Source organism: Mastigoproctus giganteus, chromosome 4, assembly GCF_048544385.1.
Source record: "Mastigoproctus giganteus isolate SK-2022 chromosome 4, ASM4854438v1, whole genome shotgun sequence".
NCBI classification, from domain to species: Eukaryota; Metazoa; Arthropoda; class Arachnida; order Uropygi; family Thelyphonidae; genus Mastigoproctus; species Mastigoproctus giganteus.
This window is the reverse complement of record NC_143578.1, coordinates 107,935,823-107,959,677: the sequence shown is the minus strand read 5'-3', so window position 1 is coordinate 107,959,677 and position 23,855 is coordinate 107,935,823. Positions and strand designations below refer to the sequence as shown.

The following is a 23,855-nucleotide window of genomic DNA, read 5'->3' as shown; positions in this document are numbered from 1 at the left end:
AAATGTAAACACATTACTGTCGAAACTCTAATGCAGAAATGAAGCTGAAGTAGCTATAGAAGTGCCTGCTTACACATTTCATCTGATGACAAGGAGCAGAGTCGTCCTGAAAGATGCAGTTACTTGGCAGGTTGAAATGGTCTGTAATGGTTAACAGCAATTTGCCTTCCAATATAGCCAGGTATCCAATCGCATTTATGGAACCTTTTACAAACTGCAGGTAACCTACTCTGCGATACAAAATGCACCCCAATATCATTTGGCTGGTAGGGAACTTCACTGTAGATACCATACAGTCTGGATGGTATTCTTCACTACGTCTACGGCAAATCGTTTGTCTCCCATCAGAGCCATGTAGGTTGAATTTCTTCCCATCCGAGAAAATAACTGACTTCCACTGCTTGGGGGTCCATTAGACATGCTCCTTATGCCAAATTAATCAGGCCTTTTTCATTTAAAAAAAAATGTTCTTGTTTGTACTCCTGCACGACCATCAGGTCAGTAGAGTTTACAATAAATCAATCAATACAAATTGTTAATTGTGTTTAGCAGTCATGGGCTTGAACCCAGGTCCACTCAAAGAGTATGTGCTACTGCACTCACGCTCCTGACCACTCGGCTACGTCAGGCCTTTTGTATGAGGAGGGGATTCTTCTTAGGACGACGGGTTACAAGTCCATTTTTGAAGAGGCATCTTCTGACTGTTACTGCACTTGCTACCACTCCTGTATGTTCTTCCCATTCTCTTTTCAGCTCAGATGAAGCAGCATTACGGTTTTTAAGGAATAAGTGCTCCAAAACGTGGTCCTGTTTTGCCGTAGAGACTCTTATGCATCCGTTCCTTTTTTCCTACCAGCAGAACCAGTATTCTTGAGTTTGCAAAGAAATCAACTCACTGTTGACCGATTACAAGACACTCTATAAGAAAATCTTTCCTCATGTAAAGCAACAACAGCATGGCATCAAATGCACACCATCCCAACACAAGCAAGGAATGGCTGCAACTCTTGAAGAGCGTGCTTATAAAGCTGAAAGTAACAGATGATGCAATATTACATCATCACCTATGTGTGTCAATCTTATCTGATGCAATCTGTAAGAAATATTGCCATATACTTACATTACGATCTGCCAAACCTGTAACAGGTTTGGCAGATTGGAAGCTTAAATTTATTGCCTTCAATAGAAAAAGAAGCCTCAAAGCTAATTAGCCTGGACGTGATGGTATCTGCAGCCAACAAGATCAGCTGATGATGACATATATTAAACTAGTCACACTCAATACTATGACATTGTCAGGAAAAATTGAGGAGTGTGCAGACATCTTAAAGGACAGAAAAATAAACATACTTGGGTTCAGTGAATCAAAATGGAAAGGTTATTATTGTTATTTAGTTTTTAGGAGCATTAGCAACTAAGGCCATATTGCTCCGGGATATGCGGTCATTCCCTGACTTTTCCGCATCCTCCGTATTTGGTGGTGACGGGCTTGAACCCCGGTCTAATCAAGAAGCGTGTGCTACGCACTGCTGCTCCTTCCCACCTGGCTACGGAGGCGCCAGGGCAATGGAAAGGAAATGGGTGTAGGGAGTTACAAGGAGGCTATTACCTATATTGGTCTGGGGTGATGTAGGCGAGGAAGGGTGTAGCCATCATTATAGACCACAGGATTAAAGAAAGGTTACTGGAGGTGAATAATATCAGTGACAGACTCAGGTCAATTAAACTGCAAATGAATGACAGCAAAACATTGAAGATAGTACAATGTTACGCACACTGCAAAATGGTTGCAAAGAAATGGAGAAGCTGGAGTTTTGAGGACAAGCTCAAAGAGAACATCACAGGTGGAAAACAGTTATCATGGGTGATCTGAACACAAGTCGGAGTGGAGAGACAAGGACTAGAATAAGTTATGGATTCACATGGTTGGGGACCTAGGAATGATGATGGTGACAGGCTGTTGGATTTCTGTTTACGGAACAGCTTGGTCATAGAAAACACCTGGTTCAAGAAAAGAAAGAGTCACAAAGTGACAAGATATGGTTGGGACAGTCAACAGGAATCCCTCCTTGACTATATATTCATGGAAGAGCGATACAGAAGACTAGTGGACATCAAGGTCATTCCTAGGGTCTCCCTGGGTAGTGATCACAGGTTAGTTGTTGGAATTTTAAGATTCCCTAAATTGAAGAGGATCAAAATAACAAGAAAGAGAAAACTAAGGGTGTGGAAGTTGAAAGAAAAGGAAAAAGGGTCGATGTTCAGAGAAGAGTTCAGGAAGGTTGTACCTAAGACAGTAGTGAACAGCGTGGAACCACAATGGAAAGCATTCAAAGACTGTATAGTAGGACTGACAGAGCAGGATGATGGAAGGACAAGCAATAGAAGGAGATGGAAAGAAGTTGTTATTGTTATTGTTGTTATTTGGTTTTTAGGAGCATTAGCAACTAAGGCCATATTGCTCCGGGATATGCGGTGGTCATTCCCTGAATGACCTTTCCGCATCCTCCGTATTTGGTGGTGACGGGCTCGAACCCCGGTCTAATCAAGAAGCGTGTGCTACGCACTGCTGCTCCTTCCCACCTGGCTACGGAGGCGCCTATGGAAAGAAACCCCATGGTGGAATGATAGGATGAGAGAGGCTGTGAAAATCAAGAGAGATATGAAACTGTGAAGAGAGAGAGGCTAAGAGGATAGTTAACAAGGAGAGAAGACTTTGGTTGGAAGAATGGAGTGAAACTCTATGACAAGATATAGATGGTAATAAAAGGACACTGTATGGTATGGTGAGGAATAGAAGAAGAGATGGTGAACAGAGCAAATACTTGATGGATAAGAATGAGAACCTAATAACCAAGGATGAAGAGATAAGAGAAACATGGAAGCATTTTGAAAATCTGTTGAATGTGCAGGACAGCCAAGAAAAGGGACAAAGGCAGGTTGATCATAGAAGAGGGGATGGAAGCGAAGATACAGAGAGAGAGAGAGCACACAGACTTGACGTGGAATGATGTAGTGTAGGCATGGAAATACATCAAGACAGGTAAGTTTGCTGGTATGGATGACATACTGAAGGCTACAGGCGAGGCAGGGATAGCTTGGACATACAGACTGTTCTGTAAGATCTGGGATGAGAGACAGGTGCTGAAGGACTGGAAAGAAGGTTTGATCATCCCATTGTTCAAGAAGGGGAACAGGAAAAAGTGTTCCAATTATAGAGGCATCACACTGACATCACATGTGAGTAAGCTGTATGAGAGAGTGTTAGAGCGGAAGATAAAAGGAACGATTGAAAATAGGATGGCTGAGGAACAGTATGGCTTTAGGCCTGGCAGATTGACGGTGGATTTAATTTTCTGCATCAGGCAACTGATGGGAAAGTGTTATGAACACGATAAAGAATTATAGATGGCATTTTTGGATATAAAGAAAGTGTTTGATGCCATAAAGAGAGAGAAAGTGTGGGAGGTTTTGAGAAACGTGGGGATAGAAGAACATCTTGTGGAGAGAATTGAGAATATGTGCACCAAAGTGCACATATTCTCAATTCTCATATTCTTACACTGAGCAAAGTAAGAACAGTGATGGGATTGAGAGAGAGAGCTTTGAAATAACATCAGGTTTGAGGCAAGGAGGCGTCCTGTCATCACTACTATTCATAGCTGTCATGAATGATGTGCAATGTAGAGTGGTGGAACAACTTGGACAGGACCAGATGAAAGTCACGCACTTCGCAGATGACCTCTGCATATGAGGAGAGAGCAGGGAACAAGTGCAACGGCAAGTTGATATATGGGCTAGTATGGCCAATGAATTTGGACCGGTTTTCAATCAAGAGAAGAGTGAACTAATAGATCTAAAGATGAGTAGAGAGCTTGACAGATACATTACAATGGAAGTGAAAGAGCTAAAAATGGTTAACAATGGTTAACAAGTATCTAGGAAGCACTTACAAAGACTGGAGTGATAGACGAAGAAATAAGTAGAAGGATACAAGAGGGTGGGAATTTCTATAGGCAGATAAAAGATCTGATCTGAAACAGGAACATACCACTGAAGTGTAAGAAGGCTATATATCAGGCCTATTATGTACCAATTCTGATGTATGCATCTGAAACTTGGACTATGAGGAAAAAGGATGAAAGCAGAATTCAGGCGGCAGAAATGAGATTTGTGATGAAATCTCATAACCGGAAAGATAAAATCAGGAATGATGTGAATAGGGAGAGAATTCAGGGTGAAAAACTCCAGAATAGGAATGAAAGGTCCAGTTTGAAATGGTTTGGACATGTCAAGAGGATGAACGAGAGGCGTTTGCCAAGAAGAATGTTTGATTTACAATTAAAGGACAAAAGACCAAGGGGGAGACCAAGAATGAGATGGCAAGACATGATAAAGACTGATGTCATTAAGAGAGGAGGAAATTGGAGTGAAATCAATGACAGAGAGAAGTACATAGACAGGGCATGGTGGCAAGGCTTCATACATCGACCATGAATCATGGAATGATGACAGATGATGATTTATGTTGTTTGGATGACAATTTTAAGGGGTGGATGCACTTTCTTTGAACACCAGTATATATTAATACATTATAAATTAACAAAAAAGCTTTTACTCTGTTTCCTCCTAACTGAGAGTTCCTATGCATCATCAATTCAAACTCTTCACTGATTTTCTGATATTTTACTTCACTTTTTGGAGTTAAAGTATACTGGTCTAAATCTGGCTCTGGGCTGTCACAGCCATTAAGTGAATTTTTGTGTTCTTTTTTATTTAGTGCCTAAAAGGAAAGGGAGGAAATAAAATTTTTTAATACAGAACACTGCATATAACCTTATAAATCTTCCTGACTACATTAAGCAAAAATATGGTTACTGTTCAGGAAAATTTTTATTAGTGACAGATCATGTTTCAAAACATGATCATATAAGTTAATTTAATAACATTTTAAATGTTTGCAATAATAAATATTTTTAATATTTAAAAATATTCTATATTTAAATATTTACAATTCTCTGTATTTAAAATGTATACAGTTTAATTATATATTAAAAATATCTTACTTTATACATTTTAAAAAGTAAATATTCTATTTAATATTTAAAATTAAATTTTTTTTATTTATTATTTATTTAATAAACATTAAATTAAATATTCTTTTAAATATTTAAATTTCTGTATTTAAAACGTACATAGTTTATTTCATGTTGTTTTTAATTGTGTGTGTGTGTGTGTGTGTGTGTGTGTGTGTGTGTGTGTGTGTGTGTGTGTGTGTGTGTGTGTGTGTGTGTGTGTGTGTGTGTGTGTGTGTGTGTGTGTGTGTGTGTGTGTAAATGGGTATTCAATGTAACTCTGTAAAGTTAATTTTTAAAGAGTTACATAGAAAAAGGTATACAGTTGAAATGGTTTCAGTGAATGCAAAATTACCTAAAAGCACAAAGCAGCATTAAAAGGATGCAAGACTAAATATAAGTAGTATTAAAAAGTTGTATTAATATATTGAATAAATATGCATAAATGGATGTGATAGTTATACAAAGTGCCTGCAACTAGCAGAGTGAGGAAAGTAGAAAAAGAACTGTAGTAGATTTATGAAAGGTGAAAGAATGTTAAAATCCTAGAGGTTATGATAAATTAAGAAAAATTATGGGCTGAATTACCAAGCCAATATAAAGTGGGGGAACTGTAAAGGAAAATTAGTACATCAAAATAGTAAAATGCAAATAAATGGAAATAAAAATAAAAATTAAAATGAAAATGTTATAGCTATCATCAGATAAGGGGGAACATATTTAGAAAATGGTCGAATATAGGTAATGCAAATATGCATGATCTGTTGTCAGCAGAAATAATTATTGATACATGATCAGGTATATCATCAGGGGACTACACCTGACCATGTATCAGGAACTGCATTTCTATACTTGTACATAGTAGTAGAAGAAAAGTGAATGGTCAAAACAAGTCATTAAGAAATTAGCACTTTCTAATACAATTTGGACAACGTAGTTCCAATGCAGTGTAATTTATTGAGGTATCAATAATTTAGTTAACATAAAAAAATGTTAAAATGAATATGTAGAATTTATTGTAGGATTTAATTTTGTGTAGATAGGAAATCAATTTAGAACAAGCAAATGGTATAAGGGTGAGGTATTAAATTTCCCTTACCCTTCCTTTAATATTTTAAAGGAAGGGGAAGGGAAAAAGTAGTATTTTAAATAAACAAAGAAGAAAAATAGCGATAGAAGTAAGATAGTAGGAAAGTTTGTTTCACCCTCTTATTGCACTAATAGTTCAATGAATGGTGTTAATATAAAAGGGAGTTAATACTAAAAGCCTGTATAGAAATATACGTGTCGAACATGCCGATAAAATGAATCTAAAACGAAACTGAAAGTAAAATAAGAAAGTGAACGGGTACAATATCTGGAATATTATAAGTAGTGCGAAGTGAAAACCAGTTTGGCAGGAAAAAGGCAGGGAGATGAAGTGCATCAATTCAGTAGAATAGCTGAATGCAAGCAGGTTTCAACTGAGTGAACATATACAGGTAGGACCCGTTTTACGACATGGTTAGGTTCCAGCAAAACAGGGTCATAAAATGAAAAGTCGTAAAACAAAACAAAATTATAATGTAATTGAATGAGATAGGTTCCAAAATTCCCAAAATTTTTCCAAGTATGCACTAATATTTCTGTTCTTTATAAATAATTAAATATTTTAAACATTTAATGCACATGTTTTATTTATTTACTATCTGTATTTACATGATAGAGCAATTTATAGCAGCGAAGCGGACTTAATAGTACGCAGTGATGAAATTCAAAAAAGTGGGAACGTATTTAGAATACAAGTGCATGGAGAAAAGTTATAATTGATCATGTATCAATAATTATTTCTGCTGACATCAAATTATGCATATTTGCATTACCTATATTTGACCATTTTCTAAATATGTTCTCTCCCATATCTGATGACAGCTATAACATTTTCATTTTCATTTCCATTTATTTGCATTTTATTATTTTGATGTACCAATAATAAAATAAAATTTTACTTTGGTCCTGTGGAGTCATCACTTGAGTACGTATTTACTTAAGTGATGACTCCACTACCCGTTTCGTCCACATTAAAAACTAAATCAGGATGGTAGTTGCCTTCGTCTATTAAGCGTTTAAATTCGGAAGGATACTCTTCCACCACCGCAACGTCAGCACTAGCAGCCTCACCAGACACCTTCAAATTGTGAATTTTACAACAGTTTTTAAACTGATGAAACCACCCTTTGCTGGCCGTAAATGTTTCAGTGTTACCAGACATATTTCCTCACATATTTCTTCAAATAACGACTTTGCCTTGTCCAGAATTACCACCTGTATAACAGGAATGTTATTTTGGTTCATATCATCAACCCACAACACTAACAATTTCTCCATTTTTTCCATTGTCTCACTGCATGAATAAGTTGTTCTGGAGGATGACACGCTTGTTATCCCTGTGTGTGTGTGTGTGTGTGTGTGTGTGTGTGTGTGTGTGTGTGTGTGTGTGTGTGTGTGTGTGTGTGTGTGTGTGCGCGCACTTTATTTTATCAACATTGTTCATAATCGCTGATACAGTAGAAGGTGTGCTAAACTCAACGCCTTACACACATCCGACCGATGCTCACCAGACTCCATGTGACAATCACATCCATTTTCCCCTTAATTGTTAGTGTTTTACACTCTTTTTGCCCCCCCCCCCCGCCCCAGCAGAGAAACTGCCCTACGCTTAGAGCTCATGGTTACACAAAAACTATTATTAATGAGAAATAACACTGTGTAACCCGTTAACAATTGAGGGAAAATTCACAATGAAACGAACATGGCACACACACCAGGGTCCTGAGCTGGATATCATCATTCTTCTCTTTATTGGTGATTCCCTTCTACTTTTGACTCTCTCTCTCTCAGGGTAACTTGGGAATTTTTTTTTTCCTGGTGCAGCATAAGCCACAGGCTTCCTTGCACCATATGGCTATTAATAATAATAACTCTTGGCTTAGCTATCATTCCACCCACAATGCACCACGAAAAATAAAGGAAACACCTAGTGCATGTTTGGACTTGCAGGTGTTGCTGCAACATGTTACTGAGTTGTGAATTTTTTGTGATTTTCAATTTTTTCAGGTAATATTTTGAAACAGTTTTTAATGTGAAAAGTCGTAAAATGGACCATCGTAAAATGGGACCTACCTGTATTTACATGATAGAGCAATTTATAGCAGCGAAGCGGACTTAATAGTACGCAGTGATGAAATTCAAAAAAGTGGGAACGTATTTAGAATACAAGTGCATGGAGAAAATTTATAACTGATCATGTATCAATAATTATTTCTGCTGACATCAAATTATGCATATTTGCATTACCTATATTTGACCATTTTCTAAATATGTTCTCCCCCATATCTGATGACAGCTATAACATTTTCATTTTCATTTTTATTTCCATTTATTTGCATTTTATTATTTTGATGTACTAATTTTCCTTTACAGTTCCCCCACTTTATATTGGCTTGGTAATTCAGCCCATAATTTTTCTGAATTTATCATAATCCCTAGGATTTTAAATCTACTGCAGTTCTTTTTCTACATTCCTCACCTTGCTAGGTGCTGGCACTTTGTATAACTAGCACATCCATTTATGTATATTTAATTTAGTATATTAATACAACTTTTTAATACTACTTATATATTTTATTATTATTTATTATTATTTTTATTAGCTATATGGTGCAAGGAAGCCTAAGGCTTATGCTGCACCAGCCAAAAAAAAAATTCCTGAGTTACCCTAAGAGAAACAGAGAGAGAGAGAGTCAAACGTAGAAGGGAATCACCAAGAAGAGAAAAATGATGATATCCAGCTCAGGACCCTAGGTGTGCCAAGCCCATACTCACCAGATGTGAGCCCCTGGGGTAATATATATATATATATAATTAAAATATGAAATAACAATAAGGCAGTCACATGAAAGGCCAAGTAAATGATGAAAAAGAAGGACACCAGTAGGTAACTACAGAAACAACTGAGGGGGAGAAGAATAAATAAAGATTAATGGTGTTGCAGAAGGACTGCACTCCTGAAATAATTTATAAAGAATGCAAATTAATAAGAATACCAAATACTATAAATTTACAAAAATGTCAATTAATTCAAATTTAATAGCACCCACTTGATGCTGCCAGGTCCATATCCAAGATAAATATTTGGATGATGAATATTTCTTGGATGACTGTTTTCTGCAGCAGCAGCAGTATGTTAGAGAGGATACAAGAAAGTTGGTCACTCATACACCAGCAAGAATTTTCTGGAGTTCTTGGATGATTGTTTTCTGCAGCAGCAGCATGTTAGAGAAGATACAAGAGGAAGCAATACTTTTGATCTGGTTATCAGCAGTGACCCTTCATGCATTAAGAATCTGCAGAAAAAAGACCCATTGGGTGGCAGCAATCACAGTGTACTGAGGAGGAATTTAATTTAAAAAAAAATAATAATTGTCATGGGTTTACAGGAAAGGCTTTTGTTTTTGTAAGAGTGACTATAGAGGTCTCAGGCAGTTTTTAAATTGTGTACATGGGACCAATTGATGATGTTACCAACAGCAAATTCTAAATGGGAAGTAATCAAACAAGCTGCTGAGCTTTACATCCCAACAAAAAAATACTGTTCAAGGTTTAGACCTAAATGGATCCCAGATGAACTATTGAGACACATGGCAGAGACAAAAAGAGCACGGGATGCAAATAAATTATCAGGTGATACAGAAGCATATGGTAGATATAAATTAGTCTGTAATCAAATTACAAAGAAGGTTAGGCAAGCTAAAACAGATTATGAGAAGTCTCTGACAAAGCTTATAAAGACTTCTATGCTTATATTAAAAGTAGAAGGAAGGGACTGAATCACATTTGGTCACTTGATGTCTGTGAGTTGGGAAAAATTGAATAAGTATTCTGTACCTATATTCATGAACATGAGTAATTCTTTAGTTCAGAAGTTTACCAAACTCTAACAAGGGGCAAAATGACTTTGGGAAAAATGAAAGTAAAGTGGAGGAGAAATTGTTGAGGATAGACATAAAAAAGATGTGCCCATTTATTAATATCAGTTTAAAAAAAGCCCACATGCAGGAGGCAATAAAGGTGGTCCCATTCCAGTTCTGTGGTGGACAGGAATAATGAAATCTCCAAAATTTGGATGGATGTTAAAATACAGATACCATCCCTTGTTCCTGATGAATTTTAAATAATGATCTATCCTCCCAGTCAGGTACTGAAAATTAAAATAATAATAGGAATGAAAAACTGCAACTGCATACATTCCCCACTATCCAAGCATTCCTGATTGTACTGCTAAAGTGCTGTGGTGCAATCATATTAGTTGTGTCCAGTTCCCTGGCAGGAAGTTATAAATGGCTGGATCCAAGGTAAAATCTGTTGTTCCTATTTAACAGTGCAGTGGATCCATGTACTGGATTACATGCCTGGATTGTGAGGTATGCTATTTTAATGAAGCTGTCTGTAGATTTTGTGAATGGGTTTCAGAGCATGGTGGGAACAGCTATCCTACAAGCTAATTTTGAACATTCTGCTGTTGCAGGGCAGCACATAAATCTTAATGCTTATTCTCATAATGAGACCTTAGAATGCATACATAACTATCACCTTCATCATGGTTCGGAGCATTCCATTTGCATATAGTGGGTCTGATTGTAAATCTATTATGAGCATTGGCAATCGGATTATTTAATTACTATTTTGAGCTGTTATGTTTTCCTGGAGCCTCAACAATGTGTGTGTGTGTGCGTGCGCGTTAGGGTTTAATGGCACATGAACTATGCTGGCCATAATGTGCCAGATCATAGGGTATGATGTGTTTCAGAGGTGCTTACTTTGAATTTCTGTTGTTCCTTTAAGTCTGATTCATACTTCATTCGGATAGTCTGTTGCTCGTGCTTACTTCCTTAGAAGAGATGGTATAAATTAATAACTTTAAGGAAGGTGAAAACATCTGTAAGGTCATAGTTCATCTCTATCATTCAAGAGATCTGCCAGGGTAGAGTGTGTGGGTGTGTGTTGTGCAATCAAGTACTTTCCTGTTACAAAATGACTGTTTGCTGTCACATTTTTAATAGTTGATAAAAGGGTACATTTCTTTAAAAGCTAATCGCATATTGTATTTTATTGCTTTTGAACTACAGTAATACCCCGAAGTTACGCGATAGGTGGGTCCGACGAAAATCGCTTAAGTCAAATTCGCGTAAGTCGGGGTACAACTTTGCATATAAATACATATAAATTTTGTTTAATTGAGACCAAGGACTAACAAAAACACTAGTTTAAAAGAAAAATATTTAATAAAATTGCAGTTATTTATACATATTAATACAAATTATGTATTAAAAAATAAATTAGTTACGTAAAAAAGTTATTTCGATGTTGATGGCTTCATAAAATCTAACAAATTCGTCTGACAACACAGCGCCTTCTTTTTTTCACGCAGAATTTCTTCGTAGCGAGCTAATAATTTTTTATTCCTTGCTTTGTAGCTATAACGCTTCTTCGTTGGGGTCTGTTTTCTAAAATTTTTAAGCCCTTTTCAATTGAGCTGAGACCTGTCAAGCTTGCAATTGCCATGTGCTTTTCTGGTGGAACTGGGTCTGAAGTATCGGATAATTCAGTGACATTTTGCTCACGCATCTCTATGAGCTCATTCATTGTCAGCTTCTCACTATGTGAATCCAACAGCTCGTTGACATCATCACCATTGACTTCCAAATCTAATTGCCTGGCAAGATTAACAACTTCTTCTATCATATGAGCGACATGATCAGTTTCTGGCGTTGTTTTCGTCTCGTTTTTGAAAAAAAAAAAATGGACAAAGTTTCTTCCAGACACCATTCAATGTTTTTTTGTGAATTTCATCCCAAGATTCTTCGATGATTCTTACGGCATCTAAAACATTGAATTGTTTTCAAAAGTCTTTAACAGATATCTCACTATTTTGTCTCATAGCTTCATTCAGATGTGCAAACGAACGCCTCGTGTAGTAGGCCTTGAATGTTTTGATGACTCCCTGGTCCACCGGTTGAAGCAAGCTGGTTGTGTTTGGAGGCAAAAACACGACTTTCATACGTCGGTTGAAATTAATTAGGGTGGCAGGAGGGTGATCGGGTGCATTCTTAATAAGGAGCAATTTAAATGGAATCTGTTTAGACTTGCAATAACGTTCGATTTCGGATATGAAGTGGTGACCAAACCAGTCCTCAAAAAAGCTGTCACCCAAGCTTTATGATTTGACTTCCAAATCACTGGTAAGCTAATTTTAGATATATTTTTTAAAACTCTTGGGTTTTCGGAGCGATATATTAAGAGGGGTTTTAACTTCCAGTCACCAGCTGCATTCCCGCCGACCATCATTGTCAATCGGTCTTTGGAAACCTTAAAGCCTGGAAAGTTTTTTTATTTGTGAAAACGATGTAATTTCCGACAAAAGTTGAGCACGAATTCGAACGCACACATATAAATATGACAGTTGGAATGCAAATTCTTGTATACTTGTGCAGCTCATGCAGCAGCAAAGTTGAATTTTGTTCATCTTTTGCTCTCACTCTCCGCCGTCGCACCGTATATCGATAGCATATGAAAAATGACCTTGAAGATAGTGGGTGGCAGTGTTGCCAAACGAAAAAATCAAGAACCGCGTAACTCCGAGTTTGCGTAAGTCGGGGTATTACTGTATTCACTTTTTGTTTTTTCACTTTTAATCTATATTTTAAAACCTGTATGTATATATTTTATTTGTATATTTTAATTTTATAATGTTCATATTTCTACAGTTTGTTGGTAGCAACAAGCTTTTTTTTTTTATATATATATAATATAGAGTTAAAATGTGTTTGGATAAAATGTGTTTCTTTTCATACATTATTGTTGTACAATGTTCAGTAGTACTACCATGGCATAATTTTCAATTTCTCCTTGCCAGATTAGGTCTCTTCCTTCTTTATAAACCTCTGAAGTGCTTAATAATTTCTAAGTATGTAGTATAATTAACTGTATGATGTCATGGTATAAATTCATAATGAATGATTTTTTTGTCTGTGGGTTCATAAAGATAACACCACGTTTTCATCTGCATTCACTCTTTTAAGACAAACCTGTACCATTTCTTTCAAAATGTTCAGCTCATTTTTCCATTTTCCTTGCAGCTGAACACTTCAGAATAAAGAAGTTGCATATATTTTCATGTTTAATATATCAGATAGGATAACTTGACAACTACTGTGATATATAATTTGAGAGATTACTTCTTTAATTTTTTATTTAACAATTGGCCCAAATAATTGGACATACGTTCTCACACAGAGAACATATGACTGTTTGAGAATCCACAGTTAGAAAATAGCTGATCCAGTTTTGCAAGTTGAACTAACTGACACCAAAGCACATATTGGAGTTAAGGTATGCTATGCTGGGTTTCATTTCTTCCTCTTTCAAATGAGAAAAAAAATGCAAAGGAAATGGTCACACTATTAACATTTACTAAAAAATATATTTGTGACCAAGTATTTTATTATGAAGATCAAAAAATCAATGGTAGATCTTTACTAATGATGTTCACCTTCACTGAGCACTGAAAGCTGGACTCAAAATGTAAATCTAATTTTAAAGAACTTTCTAGCACTAAACAGTCTCAATTTATACATTATAATGTTAGGCTGAAAAAAATTAAATTTTGTATGCCTATATAGTTGCTCTAAACTATAATATCATTACCATGCTTTTGTATCAACTAAATTATCTGGAAATAAATCTTTAAACACTTAACTTTATTTTAATGTGTATGTAACTTTATTGTTAATGTGTATGAAAGTGTTCCTTGGATGTAAGCCAGCAGTGCCTTTAATGTTCCCCATCGCAGTCACTGCTGGCTTACATCCAAGTAAATTGTAAAACTGCATATCTGTTTCCACTTTCAATACTAACTCACATTATTTACAAAACAAGAAAATATACCAAGAAGAGAAAGCCATCGGTTTTATAGAAGTAATGAATTGACACTGCACTCCAACCTCTCAATCATCATTTAGTTCTATCACCCTGATTAAAACACACCACTGTAATACACTTACCTCAACAATATCACTATTAGTCCTACTTTCATGGGGTTCATTATATTCTGTATACTTCAAAAGAACTTTGTCCATATCAGTACTAGCATATTGAAAAAGTTTATTTGTGCTGTTGAATATTATCAAGGCAATTTCACAATCACATAATACACTCAATTCGTAAGCCTTTTTCATCAAACCAAATTTGCGCTTTGTAAATGTAACCTGAAAGAAAGGAAAATAAAGGTTAATAATTTTGTTGATACCATTTTTCAAGAATTATACAGTGAAAATTAAATGCATAAGAGGAACATTTCAGAAGTATTCTGTGTAGCAATAACGTCACTTGATTATATACACAGGTCAACTCCTATTAGGTATTCACAATAACTTTCTACCTTCATTTTACTAAATGCATAAGAGGAACATTTCAGATTTCTGTGTGGCAACAATATCACATGATGATTTGCACGTGCAACTCCTATTAGGTATTCACTATAAGTTACTACCTTGATTTTGCTATTTATATGTGATACACTGACTGTTCATTGTATATAAATAGCACATGCTCATTCAGCATTCAACTATGCATCATATTACCATGCTTTATTTCTCACATGGTTGTAGGTAGCACAAGAACAGAACTGTTCATGCTTCACCAGAATAAGCATTTACACATTCTATTATAAACTAAATATAAGCAAAAATATCCAGATCTATGAATGAATCTCACGAAATGAAGGCATTAGCAGTGGTAATTGATGCAAGAAAGCAAGCTTAAAAAAAATCACCCAAAAAAAAAAAAAAAAAAACACTACACATTCTGTCACCTGTTCATTCCCTCAGGCTATACACCTTCTGTCACCTGTTCATTCCCTCCAATAGTTTGTCTAATTCTGACTTGAATTTATTAAACTTCTACAAAATATGGAAGGTTGTTTCCATCAATCAACCCCAGATTGATAAGGCAAACTTCTGCACATCTATTCTGTAAACCATCCTTCCTCAATTTGCATGTGGGCCCTCTCGCGTGTGTGGTCTCAGCAAGAGGAAGAATCCCATCAGCACTGAGCCTGTTCAAACAGTTCAAGGCCTTATACACCTCAATCAGATCATCTCACAGGTGCCTACTCTCCAGACATTGCAATTTGCAGAAATTACCAAAGTAGCAGGAGTGCTGTGCCTTGGGGGAGAACCAAGGAGAGGGGGTTCTCCAACCCATCACAGCCTCAAAAAATGTGAGGCTTGTGAAATGTTTGCGGATCATTCTGGTAAAGGCCATGATCTAGCCAAGGAGTGGCTAGATCATGGCCTTTTCAAGAAATTAGGCACCAACTCAGTGCTCGACTCTTCATACTCTACGAGAGTATGAAGAGTCGAGTACATGGTCTTGAAGGTATTACAGTGAAGGACCCCTCAAGCACTCAGCTGCCCACTCAACACCAGAGCTCCCCCTTGGGCATCAGGCTGTACAGCAGCAATCTTCAAGGAAGAATGTGCTGGTCCCTCAGGAGATAGTTATTGTCGGTGACTGCATTGTCAGGAAGATGGGTAATATATTGTGTAAAAAGGATAGGTGGAACAAACGTTGTTCCACCTATTCAGGGACAAAAGTTGATGACATCGTAGAGCAGATATTATCTAAAAAAAAAAAAAAAGCTGTGAGTTCCGTTTAAATTTAAGTGTCTGCAATTCTGCCCAGACATGATACATATGAGGGAGTACATCATGAGAGCCTTGTCAATCAATTTGACCCTGGATAGATTATACAAGGTTCCGGGGGAAGAATTTTTCTCAGCATTGTCTGTGCTTGTAAACAGGAGAGCCTGCTTCTAAGGGATAGGATACACTTAAATAGAAGGGGTGCTAGTGTTAGGTTGGTCACAAAACTTCTAGCTTGTGGGGATTGGCAGACTAAAAGTTTAACGGTAGCCACAGGCAGAGGTGCAAGTGATTCTTGCATTGCTACTATTAGATCGGAGGGTGGGTGCTGGGGTTTTCAGGGACTGGTAGGAGCCATCATGGAACAAATAAATACATGGACTGTGTTAGGGTAACTAAGAATAAGAACAGGTGCATGTATACTTGCATTTACACCAATGCTAGGAGTATCAAAAATAAACTTGTTGAATTTAAAGTGCCAGTCAAGATATCAAAGACAGATATCGTTGGGATATCAGAGACATGGTGTCTTAGCATCTTTAGATGCTAAGAAAAACAGCAAGGATTTTTTTTCCTTATATAAACTCTAAAAGGGAGGGAATGAATCTGATTGGTCCACTTGATATCGATGGTTCAACTGTTGATGATTCTGCTCAGATAGCAAACAAACTGAATGAGTATTTTGCATCTACATTCACACATGAGGAGTTAAGGTTTGAAAATGGCAGAAGGTCATCAAATTGTAGGAGGGTGCTTAATGATTTTGTAATAACTGAGAGCAAAGTGGAGGAGAAATTGATGAAGTTAAACATAAGAAAGGCACCTGGGGCGGACGGGATCTATCCAGATATATTAAAGGGGGCAGAAAAGCAACTAAGCAAACCCTTAGCCATAATTATGAGAGCATCCTTGGACAGGGGAGGTCCCCACGGACTGGAGATGTGCAAATGTATCCCCAATTCACAAAGGAGGATCAAAGGGTGACACGAGTAATTACAGACCAGTTAGTTTAACTTCTGTTCCGGTTAAATTATTATGGAGTCACTGGTTAAAGATGCATTGCAGGATCATCTAGACAAGACTGCAGCAATAATTCTGACACAGCATGGGTCTGTTAAGGGAAAGTCTTGTCTGACAAATTTGATAGGATATTATGATGTGGTTACAAAAGAACTAGATACAAAAAATAATTTTGATATCATTTATTTGGATTTCAGGAAAGCTTTTGACACTGTTGCGCATGGAAGACTATTGTACAAATTGGAGCAGAATGGTATTAAGTGTAAGTTGCTACAATGGATAAAAGGATGGTTGAGTGGGAGAAGACAGAGGGTGGTAATCAATGGGTGCTGCTCTTCGGGAACTAATGTTATTAGTGGAGTCCCGCAGGGTTCGGTGTTGGATCCACTGTTGTTGTTGTATATTTATCAATGATATTGATGAAGGTATATCAGGCTTAGTGTTGAAGTTTGCAGATGATACAAAGGTTGGCAGGGTTGTTAATGACAGTAATGGCAGTGTGCTACTGAAACAGGACCTAGATAATTTGAGCAGATGGGCTAAGAAATGGCAAATGAAGTTTAACCTTGACAAATGCAAAGTACTGCATATGGGTAGAAGCAACCTCAGGGAAACGTACCAACTGTGTGGTACAACACTTAAGGTGGTAGAAAATGAAAAAGACCTGGAAGTAATAGTGCAGTCAGATATGAAGTTTTCTGAGCAATGCAGACAGGCTGCCAGGGCAGGTCATGGGGTTTTGTCAATGATATATACGAATTTTGTTAGCAAAGAAAAGGAGGTGATTGTCCCTCTGTATAAGATAATGGTCAGGCCGCACCTTGAGTACTGCGTACAGGTCTGGAGGCCTCATTTTAGGAAGGATGTAGATTTGCTTGAGCGTGCACAGAGAAGGGCAACAAGATTGGTGAGGGGAATGAAGGGATCCTCTTACCAAGAGAGGCTTAAGTTCTGCAAATTGCAGTGGCTGGAGACTAGGCACGTGCGTGGTGATCTGATTGAGGTGTATAAGGCCTTGAATGGGTTGAGCACACTGAATTCTGATCGGATCCTTCCACTTGTTCAGATTACGAACTAAGGGGGCATAAATTCAAATTAAGAAAAGACAGATGCAGAATAGATGTGCAGAAATTTGCCTTTAGCCAGCGGGTGGTTAATTGCTGGAACAAACTTCCATCTGTCGTTGTGGAAGCTGATAGGTTAAATAAATATAAGGAGGAACTGGACAGGCATCTTGAGGGAATGGTGTGATTTTTTTTTTTTTGGCTGATGCTGCATAAGTTCACACACTTGCTTTCTTGAATCACATGTCACTACTACTACTACACCGAAATTAGCAGTGCAGAATTGGAATTTGGGGAGTATAATGTGTGCAGAAAGTATAGACAGGACAGGAAGGGAGGAGGGGGTATGCTGTACATTAAGAGACGAAATCTAAGGAAGTGCATCCAGATGACATAGATGGTCAGTGCAATGCTGAGTCAGTTCAGTGTGTTGTAAGAACCGAGAAAGAAAAATGAGAGTAAGAGTGTGTTATAGGCCTAATGAATCTGATGAGTACAACGAACAACTTCACACACAAACAGAGTGGGTGAGTAAATCAGATTGTCTAATAATGGGGGATTTTAAATTCCCAGATATTGACTGGAACTTGTGGTTTAGTCACTCACACACTAGCAAAACTTTTGGGGATTTATTGGATGACTGTTTTCTACAGGACCATGTTAGAGAGGCAACCAGAAAGAATAATACTCTTGATCTGATTATCAGCAATTATTATTTGTGCATTAAGAATTTGCATATAAAGGAACCACTGGATGGCAGTGATCACAGTGTACTGGTGTGGGATTTACTTAAAGATATTACTACCATCAGGGGTAAAGGGAAGGGGTTTTCTTCTGTAATGTAGACAGTAGTCCTACAGTAGTCTCAGACAGTTTTTATATTTTATACGGTAGGACCAACTGATGTTACTAGCAGCAAATTCTAAATTGGAAGCATTCAAGGAAGTAATCGTGGAAGCTACTTAGCTTTTCATAACTGATTAACAAATACTGTTCAAGGTTTAGGCCTAAATGGATGTCAGAGGAACTAATTACACTTGGCGCAGAGAAGAAAAATGCAAAAATGTATATAAAATATCAGACGACACAGAAGCCTATAATAGATATAAGCTAGTCTGTAATCAAGACAGATTATGAGAAATCTTTGGCAAAGGATGCTAAGAAAAATAGCAAGGACTTCTTTAGAAATATAAACTCTAGAAGGAAGGGGATGAATAAGATTGGTCCACTTGATATCAATGCTTTGGTTGGTGATGATCCCGCTCAAATAGCTGATAATCTCAATGAGTATTTTGAAACTGTTCACACACGAGGAGAAAATGCCAGAAGTTTATCAAACTGTAACAGGTTGCTTATTGATTTTGTAATAAGTGAGAGCAAAGTGGAAGAAAAATTGTTTAAGTTAAACATAAGAAAGGCACCTATGGTGGATGGGATCTATCCAGTTATATTACAGGAGGTGGTAAAGGAAGTAAGCAAACCCTTAGCCATAATTATGAGAGCACCCCTGGACTCAGGGGAAATCCCCATGGACTGGAGAGTAAAAACGTATCCCCAATTCACAAAGGAGGATCTAAGGGTGACAATTAATTACAGACTAGTTAACTTCTGTTCCTGGGAAAATAAGGTTAAAGATGCACTGGAGGATCATCTAGACAACACTGGAGTAATAATTCAGACACAGAATGTTTTTTTTTAATGAAAGTCTTGTCTGACAATTTTGATTGGATACTATGATGTGGTTACAAAGGAACCGGATGCAAAAAAACAATTTGGATATCATATACTTGGATTTCAGGAAAACCTTTGCATCGAAGACTACTGTACAAATTGGAGCAGTATGGCATTAAGGGTAAGTTACTACAATGGATAATAGGGTGGTTGAATGAGAGAAGACATAGAGTGGTAATCAATGGATGCTGCTCTTCGTGGACTAATGTTATTAGTGGAGTCTCCAGGGTTTGGTGTTGAGACCACTGTTGTTTTGTATATTTATTAATGATACTGATGAAGGTATATTAGGCTTAATGTCCAAGTTTGTAGATGATATAAAGGTTGGCAGGGTTGTTATTGACAGTAATGGAAGTGTGCTACTCGGGAGCATTCCTAGGGTATGTGGTGCCTGGGTGCCAATTGAAATTTGGCATCCCCTTTAAAATTTTCTTCATTAGTGTATGTAAGTTGGGTGAGTTTAACATTGACAAATGCAAAGTACCGCATATGGGTAGAAGTTACCCCAGAGAAACGCACCAACTGTGCGGTACTACATTTAGTGCAGTAGAAAATAAAAAAGATCTGGGAGTAATTGTGCAGTCAGAAATCAAATATTCTGAGAAGTGCAGACAGGCTGCCAGAGCAGATCATTGGGTACTATTAATGATATACAGGAATTTTGCTAGTAGGGAAAAGGAGAATATCCCTTTGTATAAGGCCACATGTCAGCCATGCCTTGAGTACTGCCTACAGGTCTGGAGGCCTAATTTTAGGAAAGATGTAGAATTGCTTGAGCGAGAACAGAAAAGGGCAACAAGACTGGTGATGGCAACGAAAAGGTAGTCTTACCAAGAAAGGCTTAAGTTCTGCAAGCTGCAGCGTCTGGAGATTGGGCACCTGTGAGGTGATCTGACTGAGGTGTATAAGGACTTGAATGGGTAGAGCAGGCTCATTTCTGATGGGATTCTTTCTCTTGCTGAGATTACTACTTGAGGGGCATAGATTAAAATTGAGAAAAGACACCTATAGAATAGATGTGTGGAAATTTTCCATTAGCCAGTGAGAAGTAAATATCCATTTGTCGCAGAAGTTGATAGCTTAAATAAATTCTACGAGGAACTGGATAAATGTTTAGAGGGATTGGATGTGCAAAATGTGGTGTTTTTTTTTTTTTTTTTTTTTGGCTGAGGCTACATAAGCTTGCTTTCTTGCATCATAGCCTCAACTACTACTACTAGTACTTTCTTGATAAGGGCGTCCTTTTTTCCCCTCACCAATCTTGTTGCACTTCTCTGTACTCATTCTAATTCTATATCTTTCCCTTCCTAAAATGAGGCCTCCAGACGTGTACACAGTACTCAGAGTGAAGCCTGACCACTGCCTTATACAATCCAATAATAACCTCCTTATCCCTGCTAGCAAAATTCCTGTATATCCTTGACGAAACCCGATGAGCTGTTCTGGCAGCATGTCTGCATTGCTCAGAGAACTTCATCAAACTGTGCAGTTATCCCAGGTCTTTTTCATTTTCCACTACCCTGAGTGGTACCACATGGTTGGTACATTACTCTGGGGTTACTGCTATCCATATGCATTACATTTATCAATGTTAAACTTCATTAGCCATTTTGCAGCTCATCTGCCTAACTTTTCTAGATCCTGTTGCAGTAGCATATTGACAGCTGTTGTTAACCTTTCTAACATCTGCAAACTTGGAAAATAAGCCTGACAGCCGTCATTAATATCATTGATAAATATAGAAAACAACAATGGGCCCAACACCAAACACTTGTACTCCACTAATAACTACTCTTCATTAGCCCATGAAGAGCAATGTCCACTGATTACCACTCTCTGTCTTCTCCCACTCAACCATTCCTTTATCCATAGCAGTAAATTGCCTTTAATGCCAGACTGCTCCAATTTGTATGGCAGTCTTTTATATGCAACAGTATCAAAAGCTTACCTGAAAGCCAATTACATGATATCAAAATAATGTTTTGCATCCAGTTCCTTTGCAACAACATCATAGTATCCAATCAAACTGGTCAAACAACAAATTGGTCAAACAAACCCATACTGTACACGAAGTATAATTGTGGCCTTGTTTAGATGATCTTGCATTACTTCTTTTACAAGTGACTCCATTATTTTAACTTTAAACAGAAGTTAAACTAACAGGTCTGTAATCACTTGTGTCACCCTTCGATCTCCTTTATGAATTGGGGATATATTCGCACATCTCCAGTCTGTGGAGATCTTACCACAGGATGAGAGAATCCAAGGATGCTCTCATAATTATAGCTAAGAGTTTGCTTACTTCCTTCCTTCATGACTGAAAAACTGGTGGTTCGAATAGGAGGAGGAGAAAAGGGAAGGGGGGGAAACAGTATTATACTGTGGGGACAATTTGAACATAAAGTCAAAAGACTGGAGGAAGAAATAAAGTTGAAAAATAATAGTAAACATTTAAATCACTTTTGTAACCATTAACATGACAGCTAACAACAGAAGGCATATTTTCAGGATTATCACAAACTTTCAAAATTAGCATTCATATATTCTATTGCAGATTAAAAAAAAAAAAATCTCATAATATTTGTTTAGTAAATTTTATAAGTCTCTTTCAGGAGAGGTTGGATATTAAAAATTTTAACGAATTTCCCCTATATACTCAGAATTTCATATTCTTTCTCTTATTGATAAGCACTCTGACACTGTAAGAATGTTTTCATATGACAAAAAAATGCTATTTAAAGTTGCCTAGAAACATTTTGTTCTTTAGCACGAAGCTATAGATAATCCTGAATGCTCACACTTCTCCCTTCACCCTTGCTCTCCTGGTAAAGATAGTAACAAATATAAATACTTTTCCTTGTCTAGGGCTCAAACCATATCAAAAAAAAAAAGAAAGAAAAAAAAAAAAAAAAGGGTATCTATCTTACTACAAAAATTGTAGTAATGAAACTGTGGCTCAGACACAGTTTCACTATTACAACTTATGGTATTGTTGCAAAGTATGTTTGTAGCACAATACCACCTATCAAAAAGAAACAAATTCCAAGGAATAATGCTGATTCCACATCAACACCATCTCATTGGTGCTTTCAAGCTTTGTTTTGGAAGCAGTATTACTCTTCAGAGGGCAACAAATCGCTTGGTTAAATGCTTTGTGGAAGGTTTTAACAAGTAATAAATTAAACAGTAAAAAAGACAAATGAACAATAGATGAATTAAAAGAAAGGGAAATTTATAAAAACCAATTAAAGTGAGCATGTTACTTAAAAAAAATACCATGACCATTCTAAGAAGGGTGATTTCTTGGTACCTTATTCAATGGCATTATGAATGAGAAGAATGCAATCGTGAAGTTCTGAACTATATTTTCAATGTAAACTAATGCAGAGTACTGTAATGGGAAAATTACACCACAGTTTTTGTTGACAACAGTGAATGAAGTACAGTATTGTAAGCCAAATTTGGATCAGAAAAAAATTTCTGATATCATACATAAGTTTCATGTGTACACTAGACACTTTCCCACCTCATATGAATTTGTGGCTTATTTACATAATAGCAAAAACTGTAAACACAATTTGGTACAGTTTGTTAACAAGTTATTTCAAGTCATAAAACAGGACAAAAATGATTCATACAAAATTTCAATTTTCCTATCTTATTATCCAATACTGTACTGATAAACAAATGCAGACCCAATCTTCTCATTCAAGATTGGATTAAATTTGTTTTCTAATTAAAATATTTTAACAAAAAAATCATGGGTGGTTCCAACACAGCGAAAAGCCTAGTTTAGAGGATGTTGTAAGTTATCTCCAAAATCTGTTAAGTTAAGGTCTGCTAGATCAAGTGTTTACTGTAGTATCATTAATCAAAACAAGAAATTTCAATCAAAAACCAATAATGGAATCCAGGATACATACAACTAGGAATTTAAAAAATAACTATGCCCAGACATTTAAGTACATTATTAAGTAGTTATAATTGTCAATTAAGTACTCATAATAGAAACATGCACTTAAAATTTTATAAATGGTTTTATTTTAAGCTGATCATTAATACAGTAGGCCCTCAGTGTCCATCATATTGACTTTCTTGGGTACAAGGTTAGCCACATGTTGGACAAGATTTTGCAGCTTCAGTGAACACTAAGTTTTTATCTATATTTAGATGTTTTATTGACTTAACTGTCATATTAAATTATTTTCTATAAGTAGCTTTAT

At 36.8% G+C, this 23,855-nt stretch overlaps 1 protein-coding gene across 3 annotated transcripts in view; it reads right to left on the bottom strand.

Annotated features, from left to right (window-relative positions):
* The window catches only part of LOC150086979 (myocyte-specific enhancer factor 2C-like), a 306,192-nt gene that overhangs the window by 116,610 nt on the left and 165,727 nt on the right, over positions 1-23,855 (bottom strand). For all 3 annotated transcript variants that reach the window (XM_090371724.1, XM_090371725.1, XM_090371722.1), the window contains exons 3-4: positions 14,177-14,380; positions 4,619-4,783 (exon numbers count right to left, since the gene is read on the bottom strand). In XM_090371724.1, the coding sequence (XP_090227850.1) occupies positions 4,619-4,783; positions 14,177-14,380 (369 nt within the window). The remainder of the gene's footprint in view (positions 1-4,618; positions 4,784-14,176; positions 14,381-23,855) is intronic.